This window comes from Drepanopeziza brunnea (genome assembly GCF_022702325.1).
Source record: "Drepanopeziza brunnea f. sp. 'multigermtubi' strain 214-2 chromosome Unknown ctg7, whole genome shotgun sequence".
Taxonomy (NCBI): Eukaryota; Fungi; Ascomycota; class Leotiomycetes; order Helotiales; family Drepanopezizaceae; genus Drepanopeziza; species Drepanopeziza brunnea.
The window spans coordinates 1,963,180-1,986,268 of NW_027094070.1; the positions used below are offsets into that span (position 1 = coordinate 1,963,180).

The 23,089-nt window shown below is 49.0% G+C and overlaps 11 protein-coding genes across 13 annotated transcripts; 4 read left to right on the plus strand and 7 right to left on the minus strand.

The window, feature by feature from the left end:
• Positions 1-142: 142 nt before the first annotated feature.
• Positions 143-1,751, plus strand: L3040_004906 (uncharacterized protein; the record flags this gene model as incomplete). The annotated part of the gene is made up of 6 exons (XM_007288624.2): positions 143-196; positions 248-303; positions 351-598; positions 650-717; positions 765-1,548; positions 1,597-1,751. The coding sequence occupies 6 exons, from the start codon at positions 143-145 to the stop codon at positions 1,749-1,751; spliced, it is 1,365 nt and encodes a 454-aa protein (XP_007288686.2).
• Positions 1,752-1,977: 226 nt separating this feature from the next.
• L3040_004907 (uncharacterized protein) lies at positions 1,978-3,712 on the minus strand (the record flags this gene model as incomplete). The annotated part of the gene is made up of 4 exons (XM_007288625.2): positions 1,978-2,078; positions 2,129-2,143; positions 2,199-3,571; positions 3,624-3,712. The coding sequence occupies 4 exons, from the start codon at positions 3,710-3,712 to the stop codon at positions 1,978-1,980; spliced, it is 1,578 nt and encodes a 525-aa protein (XP_007288687.2).
• Positions 3,713-6,470: 2,758 nt separating this feature from the next.
• Positions 6,471-9,582, minus strand: L3040_004908 (uncharacterized protein; the record flags this gene model as incomplete). Of its 2 annotated transcripts, XM_066156371.1 has the most annotated exons (4): positions 6,471-9,004; positions 9,049-9,281; positions 9,356-9,500; positions 9,564-9,582. In XM_066156371.1, the coding sequence occupies 4 exons, from the start codon at positions 9,580-9,582 to the stop codon at positions 6,471-6,473; spliced, it is 2,931 nt and encodes a 976-aa protein (XP_066011784.1). The 2 variants fall into 2 exon arrangements, with proteins under 2 accessions (XP_066011784.1, XP_066011783.1); XM_066156370.1 differs by lacking the exon at positions 9,564-9,582 and adding an exon at positions 9,298-9,304 and having other exon boundaries at positions 6,471-9,226; positions 9,356-9,550.
• A 310-nt stretch (positions 9,583-9,892) lies between these two features.
• L3040_004909 (uncharacterized protein) lies at positions 9,893-10,696 on the plus strand (the record flags this gene model as incomplete). The annotated part of the gene is made up of 2 exons (XM_007288627.2): positions 9,893-9,930; positions 9,997-10,696. 2 exons carry the CDS (start codon positions 9,893-9,895, stop codon positions 10,694-10,696), a joined length of 738 nt encoding a protein of 245 aa, XP_007288689.2.
• Positions 10,697-11,058: 362 nt separating this feature from the next.
• L3040_004910 (uncharacterized protein) lies at positions 11,059-11,658 on the minus strand (the record flags this gene model as incomplete). Its single annotated transcript, XM_007288628.2, has 2 exons — positions 11,059-11,487; positions 11,626-11,658. 2 exons carry the CDS (start codon positions 11,656-11,658, stop codon positions 11,059-11,061), a joined length of 462 nt encoding a protein of 153 aa, XP_007288690.2.
• Positions 11,659-12,308: 650 nt separating this feature from the next.
• On the minus strand, positions 12,309-14,760 carry L3040_004911 (uncharacterized protein; the record flags this gene model as incomplete). Its single annotated transcript, XM_066156372.1, has 5 exons — positions 12,309-14,054; positions 14,102-14,451; positions 14,502-14,589; positions 14,639-14,676; positions 14,730-14,760. The coding sequence occupies 5 exons, from the start codon at positions 14,758-14,760 to the stop codon at positions 12,309-12,311; spliced, it is 2,253 nt and encodes a 750-aa protein (XP_066011785.1).
• Positions 14,761-15,194: 434 nt separating this feature from the next.
• Positions 15,195-15,908, minus strand: L3040_004912 (uncharacterized protein; the record flags this gene model as incomplete). The annotated part of the gene is made up of 1 exon (XM_066156373.1): positions 15,195-15,908. One exon carries the CDS (start codon positions 15,906-15,908, stop codon positions 15,195-15,197), a length of 714 nt encoding a protein of 237 aa, XP_066011786.1.
• A 220-nt stretch (positions 15,909-16,128) lies between these two features.
• L3040_004913 (uncharacterized protein) lies at positions 16,129-17,361 on the plus strand (the record flags this gene model as incomplete). Of its 2 annotated transcripts, XM_066156374.1 has the most annotated exons (2): positions 16,129-16,790; positions 16,847-16,874. In XM_066156374.1, the coding sequence occupies 2 exons, from the start codon at positions 16,129-16,131 to the stop codon at positions 16,872-16,874; spliced, it is 690 nt and encodes a 229-aa protein (XP_066011787.1). The 2 variants fall into 2 exon arrangements, with proteins under 2 accessions (XP_066011787.1, XP_007288693.1); XM_007288631.1 differs by having other exon boundaries at positions 16,129-17,361.
• A 713-nt stretch (positions 17,362-18,074) lies between these two features.
• Positions 18,075-18,473, plus strand: L3040_004914 (uncharacterized protein; the record flags this gene model as incomplete). The annotated part of the gene is made up of 1 exon (XM_007288632.1): positions 18,075-18,473. The coding sequence occupies one exon, from the start codon at positions 18,075-18,077 to the stop codon at positions 18,471-18,473; it is 399 nt and encodes a 132-aa protein (XP_007288694.1).
• A 1,489-nt stretch (positions 18,474-19,962) lies between these two features.
• Positions 19,963-20,304, minus strand: L3040_004915 (uncharacterized protein; the record flags this gene model as incomplete). Its single annotated transcript, XM_007288633.2, has 1 exon — positions 19,963-20,304. The coding sequence occupies one exon, from the start codon at positions 20,302-20,304 to the stop codon at positions 19,963-19,965; it is 342 nt and encodes a 113-aa protein (XP_007288695.2).
• Positions 20,305-22,218: 1,914 nt separating this feature from the next.
• On the minus strand, positions 22,219-22,795 carry L3040_004916 (uncharacterized protein; the record flags this gene model as incomplete). The annotated part of the gene is made up of 3 exons (XM_066156375.1): positions 22,219-22,247; positions 22,312-22,564; positions 22,667-22,795. 3 exons carry the CDS (start codon positions 22,793-22,795, stop codon positions 22,219-22,221), a joined length of 411 nt encoding a protein of 136 aa, XP_066011788.1.
• Between the last annotated feature and the right edge of the window lie 294 nt (positions 22,796-23,089).

The following is a 23,089-nucleotide window of genomic DNA, read 5'->3' on the forward strand; positions in this document are numbered from 1 at the left end:
ACATTTCGAGAGTGTTGACTTGGAGGTAGAAATTAAGCGGAGCGCGTAAAGTGGTTCACGTCACAGAAATGACTTCGCGTCTCCGAACTCTAAGAAAACATTCCCTCCAGAGAGGAGCTACGAGTGACAACCACACATCAGCATGGCCGACTATAAGACATATCTTGCTACAAGCATTTTGACGGAGGATAAAGTGGTATGGAACGTCTGAGAAATACAAAGCAACTGGTACTAAAACCATCTGCAGGTCACTTATCGGCTCCTCAGTCGAAACTTGAAGATCCACGTCAACACCGCGAAGGAGTGGGTTTGACTGTCTCAAAGCTCTGAATAGTGCTGATGACCCATAGAATGCTGTTCGAGTTCCACCGCAGCCAGAACGCAAAGAAGCCAGGAACAGTTCATGCGACCTACCTAATTAGCGGCATAAAGCGAAAAGAGGACCCGATAGTTGCGAATGGTGGAGCAAAGATCGATGGGGGGGATGATTATATGCAGAGCAGTCCTTTTACAGGTAGTTCGATGCCACAAGGCGACGCTGGAACAGGAGAGAGTGGAGTGCTGAGCATTACGTTGGTCAAGGAAGAGGAATTGGAAGGTTAGATCCACTACCTAGTCCTCACTGGAACATAATGCTAATTCGCGGTAGCTATTCGCTCACAGTACGAGCATATATCATCAATACACGTCTACAGCATTGGACCCCATCCATTGAAGGTAGAACTCTTCATCTCCGGTACGGATTACTTCTCACGACTTTATAGGACCTCCAAATTCTCTCCGACGTAAACCGCGAAATCCAAGTCCTCTGTCTGTCTGAAGACGCCGTCGAAGCCGCCCCAAAATACGGTACAATCCTCAACCCGCTCGTCAAAAGACGACCGGCCCGCCGTCCCCCACCAGTCGCAGCCGCTCCTCGCCCAGCAGCCAAACCCCAAGCAAAGCCCAAGCCCGCTGAAACCAAAGAGCCTGCCAAACCCACCAAGCAAGAAACCAAACCTCAGCAATCAACAGCCGCAAAAGACTTCTTTGCCAAAGGAAAAGAGAAGGCCAAATCTTCTGCTCCCAGCAAAGAATCCACGCCTAATCCTTCTGCAACACTTAAGCGGGATAGTTCTAGCATCTTCCAGTCGTTTGCGAAAGCTAAGCCGAAGCTCAAGCGCGAGGGAACGGATACCAGTGCTTCAGCTGTTGAGACGCCAGTGGAAGATTCACCGATGATGGATGTGGATGATGATGACGAGGAGGATGACACATTTATTGCACCTGCGCCGAAGAGTAAGGATATAGTGGAGAGTGATCGTAAGAGTAGGAAAGAGAGAGAAGCAGCGCTGAAAAAAATGATGGAGGATGATAGTGAAGAGGAGGCTGTAAAAGAGGAGCCGGATAGGAAGAGGCAGAAGAGTGAGGAGGCGAAGGAGAAGAGTGCAAGTGTGGAGCCGAAGGAGATGGAGGAGGTACCGAGTGTGACTGTTAGTGGAGGACGAAGGAGGGGAAGGAAAAGGGTGATGAAGAAGAAGACAGTCAAGGATGATGAAGGGTATCTTGGTATGTCTTTGACTCGCTTGATGAGAAGTGTTGGCTAATTGGGAATAGTCACCAAAGAAGAGCTGGTGTGGGAGTCGTTCTCGGAAGACGAGCCTGTCGAGAAGCCGAAGCCGAAGATGCAGTCTTCGAACACGGCGAAGGTAAAGAAACCAGCTGCGAAGGCTGGACAGGGCAACATCATGTCGTTCTTCGGCAAGAAGTAATGAGCTGTATGGATCTCGCAGTGTAACCGAGAGCCCACAGGCTACAACGCAGCTCACTGGCTATTATCTTGTATTCGGTTTCTTTTGACGGCTTCAGCATGGGTGTTATGGAATCAATTATAATACGGGTGTGGGTGAGAACGAGGCTTGAGCCCAATCTATTTACGAAGATTCACTCTGTCCCCATTAAGATGCCCGCTAAATCACCATGCCTATGTAACATAGGTCACTCTCCAACTATATACGGCTTTGCACTCTCCCCAAACAATAGATGCGGTTTCCTATTCGCGAGATCGAGGATCGTTTGCGCGAAGACGCTGTTTGCCCCTGTTTTCGTTAGCGAGATTTTTGGTCACATTCAATTGAACTCGACTTACAAGCGAACCAACTCCCTAAGCCAACCTGTTAGCATATCATACAATCTGGTTTTAGGGGAAGGGGACTTACTCGTATAATCCTGGATATAATTCACATTGATACTCTCATGCACCAATCCCAACTTGCTCGCCTTCAGCACCAGGTTAACACACTCCATAATCTCGGTGTCGTTATCCGAGGTCATAGCCTGCGTCAGCAAGCTCATCGGCCACGCATTTTGAGGCCCGACATGCGGGCCTCCAATGCCATGGAAATCTTTACCCACCAGATAATACGGATTCCCCGCTTTGCTCAACAGCATCTTCCGTGTATTCTGATACACGGGTTCGGTGCGATCCAGGAATCCCATGATGGGCAGGGCGAGCAGGGAGGGCACGTTAGCGTCGTCCATGAGGATCTGGGAGCCGTAGCCGTCTACCTCGTAAGCGAAGACACGGCCGTGGTTCCTGGTGGGTACAACGGCATGGGCCCAGACCGCGTCCTTGATGGTCTGGGCTCGCTTTTCGAGGGTCTGCGAGAGCCCTAATTTATTGGCTGCCGCGAGGATGGCGGCTGTCTTCTTGAGCTCCACGGCCATTTGGGCGTTCGCGGGGATGTAGAAGCCGAGGATAGCGGCGTCGTCGCTGGGTCTGAAAGCGCTGCGGATCAGGCCGGTGCCGTAGTTGAGGGGGTTGCCGACGCCGGACAGGGGGAGGGTTTCGGTGCCTTGATCGGTGCGGCGACTGAATGTATACGCGTTGCGCTTGAATCTTCCGGTTTCGGCATCAAATGTTGATTGGGATTGTTGGTCGAGGACCAATAGCACTGTGTCTAGAGCCTTGTACCACCGCGGTGTAAGGAAGTCTAGGGATTTCGTACTGTTGTAGAAAGAGTTTCCAATGGCAAGGAAGTGGGCTAGAGAATCCAATTCGTATTTACACTCGAAAACAAAGGACGATTCGTATGCTGGATGCACAACATCGTCTTGCCCGTTTGGAGTAACTGATAATTTCGAAGCTGGAGGAGGTTGGAAAGCATTGCAGTACGGTGACTCAATCACAAACTCCGCTTGGGTGTTGATAGCTCCCAGTATGAGATTAAATATCTTTTCGTCCTTCGAGGCCAATGGCTGGTATTGCAAGAGCTGGTTCGTCGAGTCCCGCAGCCATTCCGCGTTGATATCTCCGGTAACCACAAACGATTGAGGCCCTTCCCATTTGCCAGAGTTTTTGGAAGCTCTCTTCTTCAACTCTGTATGCTCAGTCTTTCCATCCGTATGCCATCGCACCGTCGTATCCAGTGTATTCGGGAACGCATTCTCGAACAGCCTTGCCAGGTCTTTGTCTACCATCTTCTCATTCATGTCCTCAATGACCTTTTCGACCAGTGGCGAAGTGAATGTCCGGCAATGTTCCGAAGGTCTCTGGAAAGGTAATGCATATTGTCCTTCTGAGAGTGGTCGGCTTCGTTCAACATGTCAGATTGAGCTGCTCTACTCGGGGACTGAAAACGTACTGCAGAAAGGTGACATATTTCTGGTAATCCGGACACGCATGTTGGTAAGAAGGATCTTGACTGGCCGCTAAGTCTGGATGCTCTGCCATCGCAGCCAAAGTTCCGAGCCAAAGTAGCCATACTCGCACAGATATCAAATGCATGGCAATTGCCCTACCCGGTTTGAGAGGATGTGTAGACTCCAGATGGCCGAAAGTGGTTTGTTTGGAAGCTCAAATCATCGGGGGTTTCCGTCTACGATTCGATTTGAAGAGTATTTCCCGTACCAACAGCTGTATCGACAGGTAGATAGAATATCCTTTTCAAATTCGAATCCAGCGGTTATCGTCGCGGTCGCCTGTTGTTTCAAGCCTTTCGTAGCCTTGTCGAGACGCTAGCGCCCAATAATGCTTATATAAGCCTCGCCTGTTTCAACATCATTCAGCATCTCTTGAGCCCTTTGGAAGATCCATAACACGGTACTCTTGATAGCCAGCCGCCAAGCTAACGGGACCAAGGAGGAGTCGACTTGCTGCATCATATCTAAATTGAATTTGTAATGCCATCGAGTTTAGCTTGAAGAAAGTATGACTGTTGAAAGGAACCGAGAGATACAGCAGGCCTTGGTTCGTCGCGTCACCCAGCCTCCCGTTTATCGATCTGCGGACATTCAACGGTGGTCGAGCTGTATACCGCCAGCCCAGGCATATCTTCATAGCCAAATTTATCACGTAAGATATGAATGATTCTCGGACAAAAAAAGCCTGCCACCCAACTCGGGCATGAAGCTTGATCCCGGGCTGAGGCCTGTTTATCTGGCATAAAGGCTTATCATACGCATCTCTCTTGTGGATGGCAAAACTTGGGCTGTGGGATAGATGAATTGAAGGGTGGATTCCAGTAACCACTATCACGACAACTTCAAGGTGAAATTCTGACGCCTTTCGTCCATATGGACTGGCTCTCTTCCCTGGATCAATGTGCGCCAAAAATAATTTTGGTCCGTAGCTCAGTCAGATACCCAAATTAGTTATATTTTGAGGGTAAGGGATACTGGGTAATCTCGTTAGTCCTATCTGTGACTGCTCCGAGTTTCCAAAGCGTGTATCGAGCCATCAGCTCTCAGTAATATGTACGCATTCTTAATTTCGTTTGTTGTAATTTTGAACTTACTGCGTTTCCAAGTGCGGACTTTGTTTCGTAGCATCTTTTTGACAAAGCCATGTCAATCCTGTGGATAAGTCTCGCAATGACGGGCCGTCAGATCATGCCCCAACGCATAGTTTTGCATGGAATCTGGATTCCCTGACATTGGTACTTTCTGCTGTCCAGTCCAGTGATCATAGGGCCTTCAGAATCGCTTTAGATACCCCGATGCATGTACAGGCCGTCCTTAAATAAGACTCCGGCTCACGTAGGACTCCGTCATTTTTATAGCTTAATGTTTCTCAGCCGTCTGAAGATAACTTCAAGAAAATGACTTTCGACGTAAAAAAAGTCACGTCGAAGCTCAGCATCGGAGGAAAGGCTTCGTTATTGTCAGGTGTGTCTCTACGTTTGCTTTATACAGTTTGATCTTTGGATTTGAGGGTGAGCGGCAAACTCGCAATGAATCAAGAAATCTGCGCCAGCAGTATCATCGTCCTTCAGAATGAACGTAAAAAGCTGCCTCACCAAAGAAGATGAGAGAAGATCACTCTTATGAAGCAGGGGCTGGAAGTGAGCAAGCACGCCGGCTTGAGGGCTGAAAATACGAGGAGGTACTGGCTAGGCTTGTAGACTATTCCGATTTGGCTCTTGAGCTACCTATGGGTCGCCCGAGTTCATGACTTGATTGGGGATCCGCACATGAGAGGCTATTGGGTATATGTCCTCCTAGAATGGCAGATCAGATAGATAAACCTGGAATTTCCTCTAGTTCATCTTCGTACTCCTGTTTCTACCTTTTTCGTACTGGGTGAGGGACTAGGATCACTCGAATCCTGTCCACGACCGGGCAATTCGAACTCCGGGAGTCAGCATCCCAATACCGTGCCTACCTGCATTGCTGACCATCATACATATCCAAGATTTCTGAACGGCCTAGAATAGTGCTTCGATAGGATCAAGTTCGTATCATAAGTACGGAGAAACTCTAACGTCGGCTTGAGTTTTTGTTGACTCCACATGCATGCTGGTTTGACGCTTGGTACATACAGTCCTCGATTGTCGACTGAGATGCATGCTGAGGGTATGAGCTTGCCTCGTTGAGAGTTTGGATCGGAGACCTTGTGGAGCTTAGACGAGTGCTGATATACTCTGCGGCGTAGCTCGGGATCAAGATGATTCAGGTCGCGAAGGATTGAGATTTGAGTGCAACGGTGGAATTCGAGGAAAATTTTCGAACCTGAGATAGAGAAATCGTACATAGAATAACCAGCTGAAGTATGAAGATCAGCTGGTAATGAAATTAGATGGATGGCGCATCAGTGAAACTGTTGTCATTCCCAGCCGAGCTGTAGACGGGATTGTGGCCATGCTTCCAAAATCTTTATTTAGATAGTCATACAAAAATGCTTCTTCAGACATCACCCAGATCGCAAGAAGGGAGTCCGCCTTATCACAGCTTCAGAATGTGCCCGAACGCCGACCTATGTTTTTTTTTACGTGCATAAATATAGACCAGTCATGTTAATCTTACAAGTGATCGTACCAGAGAACTGTTAAGTAGCCTTCAGCTTCGTTTCATCTTCCACAACCTGGGACTCAGAAGCATCTTCGGAGGCCTGGAATTCGGCTGCTGTCTCGATTGGCCGATCTTGAGTAGTGATTTCGGTATCTGGGACTTCCTCGGAATCGAGGGCTTCTGATGGTTCGATAGTCGCAGCCTTAGTAATTCTTTTTGGAGGGATTATCCGAATCGACGACTTCGGTCTCGATATCTCCTTCGTCAGGCGTCTGGACCAGCACCATCTCTGATGCAGACAAGTCCTCTACGACATGCAATTTGATCTCTCGCACAACCGCCTCATCATCCTCATGCTCGGCCGAGCCTTCGGGTATTGTGGGCATATTGCCGTCAGCAAGTGGCGAGTCCTCAGAATCGTGGCTTTCTTCCTCCACCTCCAGAGTCCCGCTCGTCTGACCCTCGAGCGACTCTTCCATAGTAAGGCTCTCCCGTTTACGAGACAATTCCTCTGCGAGTTCTGTTTCTGCGACGTCGAAGTTTTCAGATGCGAGGTCTTCGAGTTCCTCTCCTTCCATGTCAAGCTCTAGGTTTTGGAAAACAACATCTGCTCCTGAAGAATCTACCGCACTCTCTGCCTCCTTTCCGAGTATCAAACTATCTCCCTTCAGCTGATTTGGCGTTTCGGCAAGCTGCTGCTGCATCTTCTCTGCCGCCATCTGTTCTTTAATCCCTTTCCGTCTCAAGTAAGTGAGCTTTCTCCTCTGCGCTTCATCCATTAGCACTGTCGACAGACATTCGTTTATCTTTTCTTCGATCAGGCCCTTGACATGGAAAGCAAGAGCTTGGCTAATGAAGACTCCAGCGAAGCGGTAGCTCAGCCACAAGTAGAGAGTGAGCTGTCTGTGGAGCATCTCTGCGTCCTTGAGGTAGCCCTTGGATCCGTTCGCATGATCGTGAATATCTCTATCCAGAAGCTCCAGGTCAGGGACCTGCAAGTCTAGAAGAGCGCCATTCTTTTGCTCCGCTATACAATTGGCCAATTCCTTGATAAAGTCTATGCTACCATGATCTCTCATGCTCATAGGGGCGCTCATCAAGGAAATGCGATCCATGTTCGACAAGTCGAATTCTTGAATGGCATCGGCTATTTTGATCTGGTCTTTGAGGCGACACAAGTGGAAGTGTGAGCCCAGTGAAGCCATGTCGTGCAGCCGGAGGATGATGTAACTGAACGGTGTTTTCGGTGGGAAGTAGTTGGCGAATCGGAGAAGGATGTCCCCTGGTGGGAAGATTCCAGCAGACGCCAGAGGTGGCACACTGGCTCTCATAGCTCTTCGCACTATGGGAAGGTCAAAATTTTCCAAGGTCGTCACCATACCCCCAGCGGGACTAGGTTTCTTGACTGTATCGAGTTGGAGCGGATCCACCACTTGTTCATCACCGTCTTTGCCCTTATCTATGGCTTGTTGTGCAGTCTTAAATCTGCCAGCTCTACCAGCAATTTGCTTAATCTCATGGTTTTTGATTATTCGATGAGCTACCCCATCGTGCTTGGAGGTCGTCTCAAAGATGACCCGCTTAATGCTCAAATTCAGACCCATACCAACAGCATCACTGGCAACAAGGTAATCGTAATCATTGTTTGGGTCGTTAAACAGAGCAGCTTGCTGAGCCCGTGTCTCGGGGGGCAGCGAGCCATATACAACTGCAGCTCGCTTTCCAGTGATTCTCTCTACATCCTGCTTCATGGCGTGAATTGCTACGCGAGAGAAGAGAATAATTGCGTCGCCTTTTTCGAGATTGCGCAAGTCTCCATTCAAGCTGTGATCCTGGGTTTTTAGCGGGCTTAGACGCTCGTACTCATGGACCACGAGCTTATCACCCATAGCTGCACATAAATCTGTGATGATTTCTCTGGTACGGGTCTCGCCACAAAGGTGAACCTCTTTAGCCATGACTCCCAAGAAAGCCTGCGTCCAGGCCCATCCACGCTCGTCGTCGCCCATCATCTGAATTTCATCAATGACTGCAACATCGACAGTGCAATTCAGCGGAACCATTTCGACGGTACAGCTGTTCATGACGCTTGGGAAGTTCTCGGGAATTCGCCGTTCTTCACCAGTGATTAGAGCACATGGTTTACCTTTAGCGTTCAGCCTTGTGTATACTTCGTGTGCCAGTAGTCGTAGAGGCCCTGCATATATCCCGGAATCTGCTGCCTCTAGCCTCTGCAGCGCATGGTAGGTTTTTCCGGAATTGGTCGGTCCTATGTGCAGATGGACAGTCCGTTGTAGAGCCCTTGTGGCCGGAAACCACTCCAAAGGGTACCGAAGATCTGCGAGCTTCTGTTGATGTGTCGCATGGTGTTCGGCAAACTGTTCTGTGGACATTTCTTTCATGAATGCGAATTTCATCTCATCGGCGAGACCTACCATATTGCGCTTTATAAATGCAGTGCGCAAGCGAAAGAATAGGGGATTCTCGAACTTCCCAAGCTTTCCTTCCTCTGCAAGTTTTATACACTCCCGGAGCCGGCCCTTGAAAAATTGCAATTTTTTGTCTAGCTCTTTCTCCGAGTTGATACCCCAAGCCTTGACTGCTACCTCTTCCTTGCGCAGCAGAGACCATCGTAAATTCGCAGTCTGCTCGAGCAAGAGCCGCCCAAAGACGCCGAAGGTAGTTTCGGTCTTTGCAACAGGGCCTTGAATACCACGACGTCCCACTCCACGGACGTCTGAGTAGCTGAGTGCGTTCAGATGCGAATCCCTTTGGGCATACGGTGCAGCTTCGGGCCAACTTCCACTATCTTTAGCGTTGTAGGGAGCATTGCCTTGAAATCTTCGCACTCGGAAATCTTTAGGATCAAAATGTCTCTTGGCTGAAATGAGTCGGCCGCGAGCGAGCTGAGGACGATGTCTGCCATCTCGGTCGGACGAAGTAGATTTGGAGCGCAGTTCTGATCCTTCGAATAATTCATGTTCTTCGGACTGGGGCCGTAAAGGTTGAAATTTCTTTGTTAGTTAGTACCTTTCCGCTAACAGGAAGTCGTTAGAACTCGGCAGGTGGAATGCGAGTTGTCACTCACGGCGCTACGGTCTGAGAGCTTGTGATCAGAAACTTGGGATCCAGCTGGGTGATGCGAAGTGTTCCCGCTGATTTTGAGACCGGCTTCAGAGGAATATGCTGCTCGTATATTGCGGTGTAAGGGGGATTGTAGGGACCGTGTGGCTCTGTATGCACGGAATGTACAAAGCCCACCTCTTCGAGTGGCCAGAGGCATCACTGCGATTTACGACGAAGGGGACAATGCATCTGGGCCGATATCGAGATATGGAGACGCGTTGAGAGAAGTGGCAAACAATATTGCGTTCATCGACTTCAATATTTGTTTTATGGCCGGTGCATTGAAGTTCCGCGCCGGTGCCCAGATCTCTTACTTCTGCCAAGGGTCCATGATCGCCCTGCGTCATGTCAACCACAACCTCCATCAACGTAAACGATTCTATTCTCCAAACCAGTCAACACAGTATTCAGAACAAGACACCGTCCAAAGTTAGATTCTCGAGATTCTATATTATTCGAAATTCAAGGTTCCATGCCCGCAACCTCAACACCTAAAGCAATGGCTTCCTCCTCATCACCCCCCACCCCCCTCCTCTAGTAAGTCCTCCCCATACATTCATTTACTTACCTACATCCCATAGAAAACTAACCATTCCTCTCCAGCGCCTGCATCGCTCACCACACCACCATCCTTGCCGAGCATACCGCCTCCGCCTCCTCGCAAACCTCCTCCCTCGCCTCCCTCGTCCTTCCCAAGATAGAGCACAAGACCGCCCAAAAGCTGACCTACACCCACAACTCCAACTTCATCCACTACATCGCCGACGCACCTTCCGAGTACGCCCCTACATCCGCCTCCGCCGGTGGTCTCACCTACCTCGTGATCGCCGACTCCTCGCTCGGCCGCCGCATTCCCTTCGGCTTCCTCTTCGAAATCAAGAAGCGCTTCCTGGCGCAACACGTACCCGAGAGCACGGACTTCGCCAGCCTGCCGAATTATGGCGCGGGCAGCTTCAACAGCGAGTTGAAGAAGCTGATGTTAGAGTACGGGACAACTAAGGCCGGGAAGGAGGATGCCATCTCGAATGTGCAGGGTGAGATTGACAATGTGCGCGGCATAATGAGCCAGAACATTGAAAGTCTGCTTGAGCGCGGGGAGAGAATCGATTTGTTGGTTGATAAGACGGATCGTTTGGGTGGTAGTGCTCACGATTTTAGGGTCAGGAGTAGGGGATTGAGGAGGAGAATGTGGTGGAAGAATGTAAAACTTATGGCTTTGCTGACGCTAGTGGTGATCTTCCTGATCTACCTGTTTGTTGGTTTTGGCTGTGGCTTGCCCGGATGGTCGAAGTGTGTCGGTTGAAAGGAGGGAGAGAGGGGTGCTTAGTACTATTTTGTACGCTGGGGAATCACATTATACCACGGAGTTTTGGAGGAAAAAGTCCTTCACCCAGTCTTTCATTTTACTATTTATACATGCGGAGAGGTCATACCTAGCTTACAAACCCAATTCCATCCCCTGACAGCCGCTTGATTCCGAGTAATATGGTATTCTGCCTTACCCAAGGACTCCAAACTCCTAGCATGAGACCTGCGGTCCGTATACCATCTTCCATCCATACACGCTTCCCGTGTATCCCAATAAACCCCATACTGCAACCCATCCCTTCTTCTCCCCCTCTATCATCAATCGCCTTCAGCCACCCGCCCAGACACTTTCCTACCTCACAGCTTCACACCTCCCTCTCCTCTACCCCCCCTCCCAACCCCATCCTCATAAACATACCCCTCCGCAACGGGACTACATAACTTCCCACTCCCGGCATCCACCCCACGCGGCGCCTTCTTCAACCGCTCCGTGAAGAACACCGGGTGCCGCGTCGCGGCATCCAGCAGCATCATGATCTGCTGGTCACGCGCCACCGCCAACAAAGCATTCCTAGGTGCGGGTCCTGCTGGTGCTGCAAAAGGAGGCATGGCTTCGATTTGCGAGCGCGGGAATAGGACTCGAGGTCGTTGAAGAGGGGGTGTATTATACGTGGGTTGTTGTTGGACTTGTTGTTGGACTTGGCCTTGCACTTCAAGAGGGGTAGACAGTGTGCGTGTTTGTTGTTGATTCGAAGGAGTGGGGGGGAAAGGTCGCCGTTGGGGGATCTGTGCCCGGTCAGTAGGTGCCTAGGTACTTAAGTATTATATGTTTTTGCTACTACCCTGTAACCATCTACCCAACGGAACAAGGCAGCTAGCTCATAATGCGAGGCGAGAATGTAGGATGTGCATGTGCGTGCGTACCTTTGGTCTGGAGGGCTGCATGGAGGGAATCATCTCTCCAATCCTCTCTTTCTCCTTCTGTCTTTTACTACTGTATCACAAAGTATTGCGAAAGAAAGGCTATTCTGGATGGATGGATGATCTTTCACATCATTCTCCGATCAGAATAGAGGATTTCGCAGCGCTCTCCTTGATGCTCTGAAGCTTGAATGAATGATAGGAACAAGGATACTCAAGTTGAACATGAAGATCATAAAGGTGGATGTTGAAACTGTGGGGTAAATAAGAGCCTCGGCATGACGGCATAAGTAAATATACTTAAGTAGACAAATTGGCAAGCCCCTCAAGACCAATGAGACTTAGATTTGTGTAAACATCTTGAAAATGAAATGCAGCTGAAGCTTGAATCGTAACTGAGGTGAGCCCTCCTCTTCTGGCTTGTAATAGGGAAATGGCGTGGACAAGTGTCTTCGTAAAACAGCGATCGAAATTGAGTTACAAAGATCCGTCATGAGATATTATATCTATCTAACCGCTGCTGATGCTCCGTCACTCATGACGTCCTGCGCTATACACAAACAGACAGTCGCATATGTGCTGCCTAACTCCCGTTCGCCTCATTTAAAAACAACCCCCTTGTCAGACGCCGAACCATGCTCATGGGGATGATGTGACGATTCCAATCCGCCCAATGCCAAAGCGAATCATTTCTTCTGCCCAAAGAAGCCCCGCTTCTTCTTCTCCTTCTCCCCGCCCTCTCCATTGCCCTTGTTTTTGCTCTTCTTATCTAGCTTCCCGTGGCTCGGTGTCGATTGAGCTCCATTAGCACCATTCAAAGGTATTGATCCACCAGGAGAGGAATTGTTCATGCTCATATTAGCTAATGCGGCTGTAGGAGGCTGTGGTGCGGGTCTATCATATGGGTTGGGTCTAGTATTATACGATGGACTCTTCTGGGGGGGAGGTGGAGGGCCTGGACTCCTTATTTGTGCAGGTCCACCAGGACCACCCGGAAGGCCCCTCATTCCAGGCCTAATACCAGGCCCAGCAGGAGGAGCCGCTGGCCGAGGATCATTGCGTGCAAACAGATGATCGGGCGCTTTTGGCTTCGGTCTGTCAATAGGTAGATCTAATACTCTCCGGTCTGCGGTCAAGTCGCCAACTTGTCGGACGTAAAGTGCTGGAGTGACCATGTGACTTGTTGCAAGGAAGATATCTTTGCCTGTTGCTTTCGAGACTTCGTAGCAGGCTCGAGATTCCGAGTATGTTGCGCCACCAGCGATGAAAACAATTATCCTTTGCCGACTCTCTACATTGGACGTACGATTCCGTGCCCAGGTGGGTTTCGCACTTCTGAGCGACGTCTGCTGTTGAGCTGCCAGCTCGTCTGAGTTGTCGATCGGTGGTCTGATGTAAGGAAATGTCATTTGGTCCAAATTTCCCTTCGAGATGCCCTCAAGCATCAACTTTACCATGGGCTCGAATCTCGAGAGAGCGTATTCTTCGTTTTGTGCCAAAGAAGCAGCCTTTGTGGGGAAGAGTGGTTGAGGCGGAGGCTTCACATCTTTCAGATTCGTTTTGATAGTATGCGCACCAATCAGGTCCAGATTGGTGATAACTTCGGCATCTTGGGGTGGAAGTCCTGCATGCGCGAGGAGTCGCTGGATGTCATTTTGGATCATGCCATCTCGGAAAATTATGTAGAGCATAATGAGGCGCAACCGGTCTGCGGGTCCAATACTCTCATCATCTAGTAGCCGTACAACCTGGTCCAATAGATTCTTCGGTTTCCGGAAGTCCTCATCCAGCCCCGTCGCAAGTGTTTGCTCCACCGAAGCGATATCTGGAAGTTTTCGTTGTTGAAAGATGTTCATGCACTCTTGAGCCATGCTTAAATGCAGCGAGTAAGCTTCCTTCATCTCTTGGAACTGAGGCAGCCCTGCTAGCATATCCTTGATCGCATTTAAACTGGTCGCATCCTCCGAATTGGTGAAATTAGGATTATCGTCAATAAACTTTTGGAAATCGCCCATCAATTTCTCAATCGTATCTTTCATGTGCATGTGCCTGTTGTTGACCCAGATTTTGTCTTTCTCTCCAATCTCCATATCCTTCTCCTCTGCTTGTCCTGTTCCCTCATTAACGACTGTCCTGTAAAAGGTTTTTTCTCCGTCTTTTATAGGCAGCAAATCGTGAGCCATGGCTTGATATGTGAATTCGTGAATCAGGGGGGCCATGATGTCCATTGATCGGTCGGTAATGACAAGCACGCCTTGCGGCCGTGTCGAAGGGGGAGGCCAGTTCTGATTGAATTTGGCATATGCATCGAGCTCCTCCTGTACAAATTTGGCCAGATGACTGCACAGAACGCTTGCTTCGTGGAGTGGGTTTCGAGGTTTGTAATATCGAACCTTTGGGTACTCTCCTAGTGTAACGCAGATACCAGTAATCTACAAGCTTAGCTTTCCGTTCAAGAAAGTTCTCATGGCATTCGTACCTTCTGCGAGAGCAATTGCATATGACTGAGTACAAGACTATTGCATGCAGGGTGGTATAATATCGGGAAACTCCAGGGATCACGGAATGTTATCAGATGCGATTCGCGGGGGAAGAAATCGATGGATAGCGTCTCAAATCCTGCCATTTGTTCTTGCACTTGCTTCGATACGTCCAGTCGACGGCGCATCTGAGGGTCCAGAAGGGCGGTCCATACTAGAAATGACTTCCTGTATCTTCGGCGCTCGAAATCGGCGAGGAGGCAGTCGACGATATGTGGCTGTGGAGACAGCAGGTAGATGGCATCCATATCCGGATTCATCTCCCTCCTCTCCTCAATCCTCTCGATGTCTTCCCTGTTCTTAGCGTATGACCTAACTACCTGACCGCATAGCACGTACTCGCAATGTTCTCGTTGAGAATGTCATCCTCTTTGACCACATTGTCGATGATCTTCTTGGTAGATTCGTCGATGACCAGTACCTTCCACTGTGTAATCTATGAGTACAGGTGTTTGGAAATGAGCCGGCAGACTTACATCTCCCCGAGTTATCGCTTTCAAGGTATCCAAGATTACTGCATATGCGATCAGTCAAGTCCGTGGTGGGGTTACCATCCTGTGTGCTCACTCTCTCGCTGTTCCAAGATAGCGGAGACCATCTTGGCCTGGTCCTTGGTTTAATCGTCGGGTCGATTGCGGTCGCGGTACACAGAGGTATTTTCACTGATTTGGAGAGAGGACCAGCTATGGCTTTGAAGGTGTGTTGTCGAGTGTTCGACAGAAACGTGTGTTCGATCTTGTTCAAGGTGTCGATGGGTCCGGCTTGGCGGGGTTTCGTAGCGCCGGCAGAATTTGTGGGTCAACAGTAGGTAAGGTACCGAAGAATACAAGTAGTTGGAGATGGAATATGGAGTTATCTTCATGTGATATATGTCCGCAGCGAAGAACGGATACAGCTTATCACACGTCCGTATATCTGTATCCATTGTTCTACAATCATTTTTATTACTTGTCAAGTGAGGTTGTCGTATAGGTCTTTACAAGTGCTCGACTGCCTCCGTGTAATTCTTGCTGTTGTCGTGTAGTTGTTTTCTCAACCTCCTCCAAGATATCTCTCAACATCATCGTTCCTGTAGAACATCTCCTTCAACCTCTCGCCTCTCTTTCTGTCCTGCTCATACATCTTCCTGACTTTACCAGCGTCCAGCTTCTGGATTCGAACTTTCTTTTTTCTTTCTGCTTCTGGTGGGAGTACGACTCCGATACCCATCTTATCTTCCTTTGGTTTCGTTTTGACAGGAAATCTTATGCCCTGACCTGATGCTCCTAGCCCCCGTCGAGAGTCTGGATCCCATCCGTACGCAGAGAGATATGTGAGGCCTTTGCGGTTCCGATCGAGGTGCGATGGAGGATGTGAGTGAGTGAGACAGACTTGATGAGCAAGAGATGCTTCATGAGGCTTTCGTCTTGAGGTCTGGTGGATACCTAATGCATCTGGTTCTGCGGAGGCAGGAGACTCTTCAAAAAGAGAAAGGTTGCAGATCTCGCAAATTTGGGCGGCAGTACCCAGAGCAGACTCGGTATTGCTTGATAGTGAAGCTTCGGATGACGAAGCAGGTTTCTGGTCACCTGGTAGAACCATCTTCAAATAGAGGTCGCTCACCGATTGTCCTGAGGAGCTGGGCAATGAAGCCGTCGAGAGCGTATTCGCGCTTGATGGAACGAATCTCACTCTTTGACGTTTGATGCCCGCTCCAAAGGGCCTCTGGTTCTGGAGCGGTATCTCGTAAGTGTCGTCGTCGAACATGACGATATGGATTTGTTGTCGTGGACCGAAGGGATGTGCTAAAGTTTTGGGGGCGCGGTAATGGCTTCAAGCTTCAAGCTTCAAAAGCTTAAATTCTGCCGGTTGTGACCGCCCATACATCGAATTTCAAGAACTTTGCCTTTCCGTTCCCTTTCACATCGAAGATTTGCGCAATACCCGTATTCGAGGGCCGGCGCGCTCAGCCAGCTTCACATCAAATATGGCGATCCATATGGTGGCGGACCTCTTCTTCAGAGGCCTGGAAAACCTCACTAGTATCTATTTTCTCCTGAAACTTGCAGTCGCTCTCGGGGTGGTTGCACTCATCAAATGGTATTCTATAGGGGCGTCCAATCCATCCGAGCGACAGATGCATGGGAAGGTGATATTGATCACTGGAGGTACATCTGGGATAGGTGCTGCGACAGCTCTTGCCCTGGCGGAGCGTGGTGCACAAATTGTCCTACTGGTACACCAGTCGCCCACGGATATCTTTCTCGTCGACTACATCGAAGACATGCGGGAGAAGAGCGGCAACGAGATGATTTACGCGGAGCAGGTCGACTTATCCTCTTTATACAGCATCCGAAAGTTTGCTACGAAGTGGATCGACAATGCACCTCCTCGAAGACTCGACATGATCATACTCTGCGCCGCAACTTTGACACCACCCGGCAAATCTCGGATCCTGACAGACGAAGGGCTTGAGGAAACTTGGGCGGTCAATTATCTTGCAAATTTCCACCTACTCAGCATACTCAGTCCAGCTATTCGATCTCAACCCCCAGACCGCGACGTCAGAATCATATTTGCGAACTGTTCTTCCTACATGCGGTCACCTGCCGTCGAAGATGGGAGTGTGGCTATGAAGAAGAAGGAATGGTCACCAACACTTGCATACTCAAGGAGTAAACTGGCACTAACGATATTTGGACAAGCATTCCAAAAGCACTTGGACGCCTATAAGAGGCCGGATGGCGCACCAATGAACGCTCGGGTGATATTCGTCGATCCAGGATACTGTCGGACTCCAGGAATGCGAAGATATCTGACTCGAGGTACAATTTGGGGCCTCTTCGCGTATCTGTTCATGTGGCAGAACGTATGGCTGCTCTTGAAAAGCTCACAAGGTGGTGCTCAGAGCTTCCTGTATGCATCGATGGAAGTTACCCTTGGCCGAGGAGCTGGAGGAAAGATGATCAAGGAATGTCAAGAGTTGAAATATGCAAGGAGCGACGTGAAGGACGAGAGAGTTGCAAAGAAGTTATGGGAGGGCAGTGAAAAACTGATTGAGAGAGTCGAGAGGGAAGAGGCAGTAAGAAGGGCCTTGGAAAAGAAAGAGCAGGAGAAAAGCACCAAGCCGACGAAGGATAGCGACAAGCCTGAAGCTACAGGAGGCGGCAATGGTACTAATCAGCAGAAGTCTCGGAGGCAAAAGAAGTCGAAGAAGTAACGACAAAATGTACTCCGGATGTTGCATGCATAGCGATAGAGCCACAAGATACACTCGGGATGTACCACCTTATTGATGGCAGATCTTGCAGGATCGAGAAATGCAGGTACACTTCTTCTCTTCGGATATCCGTTTCTGTTGTTGTTCTCAATCGAAAGCATACCAAGGCAGGCATCAGATAGCGAGGACCTGGCTTATCTCGCCCACAGCCAAATCCCAAACCACAAGACAGGTAGAACGAAGTACCCAGAGTACCCAAAAATAGCCACGCCCGTTTCCAATACCGAAATCCTTATCATTCTGGGCCGTTGTTTCCAGTTGATTTCTCGAACCCGAACGTCATTCTTCCTATTACGGCGAAGTAGCCCTGGCCTTGCCGATGGAGGATATCCTTCGAGATTGGCTCTCCTGGTAACGAGCCTCAACCTACCACCCGCCCGAGGTTACCGTCTCCCATTCTGTTTTCCTCTTCAAATTTCATTTCCGTCTCCGCAACCCGAGTAGCCTTCGAAGGATGCTTCCACTGAAGTGCTTTTATACCCTTTGTTGACTTGGCGAATCGCATCGTGCTTTGTTCCCAATCATGACACAAAGAAAAGTGATCGGATAAGGGCGATCAATGCATAATAGAAAAAGTCGAATCTCGAGTCTTGAAATTAATTACCATAATCTCTCATATGCAGCATTGGTATTCAGGCATCATAGTTTTCAAAATGGCGCGCAAAGCACATCCCGTCTACCCGTATCGCAACTTCCAAATCGATCGCACATCTATACCTCCCCCGACGGCTGCCGGACTCATTACCCCAATAGTAATACTATCTCGCACGTTTGAATACTTGCGCCTCAAATACGGCCTCATCTCCGCCTCTGCCATCTATTTGCACGGCACCTCCTTCGCTCTCCCCTGTCTCCTCACCCAACTCCCCTGCGACCAGAGATACAAAACCGAATTCCCACTTTTCGTGGATGTATGCCAGCCCGACAAGGGGCTGGTGTTGAACTCTTCAAATTTGGCATTCCCGAAAGGATGCCTAGGCAAGCTCACAGTCAGCAAGACCTGGACGCTAATTGGCTCTGTGGTACCTCCTGCTTCTGGACGACATAGTTAGTGATCTCCGCCCAGCCGTTCAGCGCCGAAGGTCAAGGCGGAGCCTGCCCAGCTCGCTTAATTTGTGGGTCATCAATAAACAACCGGAAAAAAAAAATTGAGGGGAAAGGGGTAAAAAGTAATGGCGAAAAGAGGCAAAACCTTCACAGCCAAATTACACACGAGCGGAGTGTAAGTTGACTGCTTAGTACAAGGGCGGAACCATTGTTTATCTGTTAGATCTCGTCTTTTCGGGATGGGGTGTATGCTCTTAAACCCAGGACGCCTTACTCCAGAGATCTAATTCTTGGATGTGATGTTGTGAAATGGAGTCTATAAGCAAAGGGTCAAAATTATTTGCCGGAGAAACGCCACTCGCAGAAATACATGCGAACCTAGGGTATGACTGGAAAATGAATCTGGGACCAGTTGCAAGAGCAAGACGGTACGAAACGGGCCGAGAGATCAGGGGCTTGACCGATGATTGAGCAGAGTTTTAATTTCATTCGCAAAGTATTAGGAACTTTTTATTTGATCTCTCCCGATCGAAAGGTCCATTGTATCCTGAGGGAATTTCTATTATCGCAGTTTCTGACGGCGTTAAACTCGGGATCTGTCGGTAGTTTGACACCCTTCATATATGCTGCACCTTTAGCCTTGGATCGGTCCTCCGTACTGTAGGCTGGCAGACTTGGTTCCGTACATTAAGATTCCAACCGGGTAGATCATGGCTGTGTCGACCGTGGCAGCGCCTGCGAATTTAAGCTCAAGTCCGTACCACCGTCGACCAATTCCCCTCTGTCAGGATCCGAAAGACTCCCTTCGTGGATCATCGGATTTTTCCACACCGAGAAATGAGGTCCAACAGTCCAGATACTGTTCAACTACCAAAGTACCATGACAAGATGGGCGTCTTATCCAAGCCAACAAATCACATTATCTGGTCCAGAAAGTACTCCCGTGGAATCAAGGGCTCTTTGAGCATTCTTGGCAATATTCTTCAGGTCCTGGTGCCCTTTTCCGACGTCTTCTTTTAGGATATCCTGTAAGTCAAGATTCGTGCCGCAAAGACCCTTGAGACTGTAACGATGCCATCTCTGAGCAAGGCTCGAAGACCCTTGCTCAGCTCATCGACGGCTGGAGGCGGGTTTTCTGCAGCTTACCTTTCTTTACACATCGCAGAAATTCGTCACAAAAGCTAGGTCCATAAAGTAGTGAGATAAAAGTACATCTTCTTGCTCTCTCTTGTTCATATAAGGTGTGCCAAGAAACTCTGGTCGAGAGATGTTACCAGACCTCAATGAGAACGCCGGGATAAAGTACGGTGGTAGCTCTGGCATCCGACATAAATGCACTAATTTCATTAGAATCCGTGCCACGGACAGATAGATAAAGTCGTCGAACGGAGTTGGTCGGAGACTTTCGTTCTCAGTCTTCCCTCGGGATTTTGCCCCTGGCTGAAAGCATCTGTGTAGAAGATAACTATGGCAATCGTGTTGTACGGCTTCTTTTTATAATAGACCTGGTATAGCGGCGAGAATTTCTTCTTCATTTTGACTGACGACATCGAAAGTTGCATTGGTGACCAAACTTGCACTCATGAGGTCGATTTTTCCTACCTTGAAGCCACCCCAGATAGCACGAAGGAAGTCCTGCATGCGATGAAAATCCTCGAAGAATGAGAAAATCATCAGACACATGCGCATCTCTTCCGACTCTTCCAGCTCGGATAGAATATCTGAGGAGTCTTCCAACGAAATGATCTCTTCTTCATCGACGTCTGGTAGATCTTCCACTTGGAGCACCTGAAATCGATTCACGATCTCGCTCCATTCGCCCTCCTTTATATCCATGGTTGGACCTGCACTTGGCATGCTTTTTTCAGCAGCGGCTTTCGAGATCTTGGCTCCATTAATTATTTCGAGGGTCTATGGGTCAAAATCTCAGTGGCTGTAGTCCTCATGTTACAAAGTCGAACGGGACACGAAATACGGGACATGTAGGCTGGTTTCTTGTACCTGTTCTAGTACCTGGATGAAATATCGATGTCCCTCATTAGAGAATCCATTGACTTTGGAAACCTCGTACCACTCGGCACAACAACGGCGGGCCCGGATTGCGCGCTCAAGAACTTTCCTCGCGCTTTTGGGCAATTCAACTCTCCCAGTAACAGCTCGTGCTTGATTTAGGAGGTTTTTGATGGAGATACTGTATGTCACAGCCTTTTTTGGAATATTTGAGCTGGGAGCTGGACCTTTGGCAAACGACTCCTTCGCCAATCTGCGAGCCTTCCCTTTGAGTCTAATGGACTTTTCAATAGGAGTCACCCCCAAGGAAGGGGCTCTCGACAGATTTTGAAGTTTTTTAACTGTATACCCAACAGTAATTGCAGCTTTCGAGAGCCACGTTGTAAAAGGCTGTCGAAATTTCCTCGGGTGAATCGTTTGACATCCAGTGATATCGAGATGGAGAGCAAACGGCCGTCTAGAACCGGTTGCAGACGATAAACAAATTCACAAACAGAAGTCAGGGAAACCAGCGGCCGAACGCGAACGGGTCGTTATTCTTACCGAGCTACCTCAAAGGGGGATGCAAGGGCTTTTGCACAGTCAGCTGATCGTCCGATGATGATCTCTTTGGAGACGATCCCAAAAGGTTGGTACGACGGGTGGATCGATCCCCTCAGGTCTATAGTTGAATTAGAATTAAACTTGTACTTAGAGCATTTGAAGAAATCAAGCTATTGCTGAAATAGAATAATAGTCTTAATCGATTAAATTGTTGTGTTAAATTGTTGTGTATAAGTGCTCGTCTTTTCGTTAAAAGACCGTCCGGAGCGTTTTTAGCTAAGCTGTTCCTGAATAAAGCTTAGCACTGAATTCAAGCGGTCCAATAACCGTCTCTTATAGAAGAGGGTCAGAGCACCACTGAAATGACCCCCTACTTCCCTTTATGGTAGCTTCGAACAGGTGGTTCAGGCACCGGTATTTTGTTCATCACTAGCTAGGTATAACGTATCGTGTTCAAACGTTCTTATTTAGTCTACGACGGAGCTACGATTGGAGATAATCCCAAGACGGGTGTTATATTCTGCGAGAAAGCTGGTTCCGAAGACTGTGGAACAATTTCTGAGCTTTATGGGCTCATGGGCTCAAACAAACGCGCCCGGCCGGCCGGGTGCCAGTGAGTTCCGGCCGAACCACTGCTCTTTTGACCGACCAACTGTTTGGTACAATGGAGCTTGTTGCGATAGGACCTCATGTGCCACTGAGCGATTATAATCCAACATTTATCCGACAGTTATTTCCTTAAAATTTGTCGAAACAAGCCGACTGGCGTCTGCTTGTAGATATCTGAGTGGCCATGGATCATGATGTATTTCATCGTGAGAGATGGGAAATAATTTAAGGTCTAAGGCCTAAAGTGTGTCGATCGAGAAGACGGATGACAGACACAAAAAGAACCATGCCTTGAATATCCACACTGAATATCGTTAGATCACAATGATTGCATGAGAAAGCTGATGTTGGGATATCGGAAGTCGAAGCTCTGGGAGGGGCGTCTCCAGGTGTTAGCGCATCTCGCTTGAAAAAAGGGGGCCTAACCGAGACCTGGCGCATTCTTCACTTGGCCCTCGACTCTGATACTTAAATACCATTCTCCAACATTAAGTCTCAAATTTTTGGCCACCGCGAGTACTTTTCATTCTCAAGAGCAAATTTTAACGAGATTACAGTTGCAGCTATGCCGTAGCAAGCACCTGCTCCTCAAACAAGCGTATACCCATCAACGCTCGCTACTCAGCCGTCAGCATCGCCTCATATATATACTCAACAATTCAGGTTTCTCCGAATACGTACAGTAAGTCTTCGTCCCATTCACGGCATAGCCCGTCTCCACCCCAACATACACCCCGCTATTCACAAACGCATACCTCGGGTTCCCAGTCTCAAAGGCATAAGTTGTCCGACCAACATAGTTGACTTCCCACCCCGACTGCTTCACCAGTATCGCCGCAGGGGGTGACTCGTTCGTCGTGAGGAGGTACTCGAACGAAAGTTTGTATATGTGGCCGGTCCCATTTGCCGTTTGGTAATAGGACGCAAGGCCAGACTGGCACACAAGTCAAGCCAAGTCAGTCCGTCACAGTAAGATCTTGTAGTACGGTGGGTACAAAAGGGCGAGGGGAGGAGGGAGAGGTTATGCAATGCTTACAGCGACTGTACCCGTGACTCCACCGTTCCATTTCGTGCAGAAACTCCCGCCTTCGATGGGGAGAAATGTCTGGCGTGCGTTGTAGATGTCGATGCTGAGATCCGTGCCAGCTCCAAGGGTGAGGTTCATGGTGAACTCAAATTGGGGTTTTGGAGTTACTTTCCGCGAGCGGGTGCATTTCGCTCTCGCAGCATGAGTGGCTGAAAGCAAGATAGCGAGAAGGACCGGGATGGAAACCGAAAGGTACCTCATCGCGATTTATAAGGATTATGGATTGAGGTTCTTTGCAGGAGAATTCGGCTCATCCTCGATGTATATATATATATACGATATGCCTCGGCTAATACCTGCGTATCGGGCTTCTTGTGTGAGAGATACTGCTCATCCCCACCGCCTTCAGTGTAACACTGTGCGAAGATACAA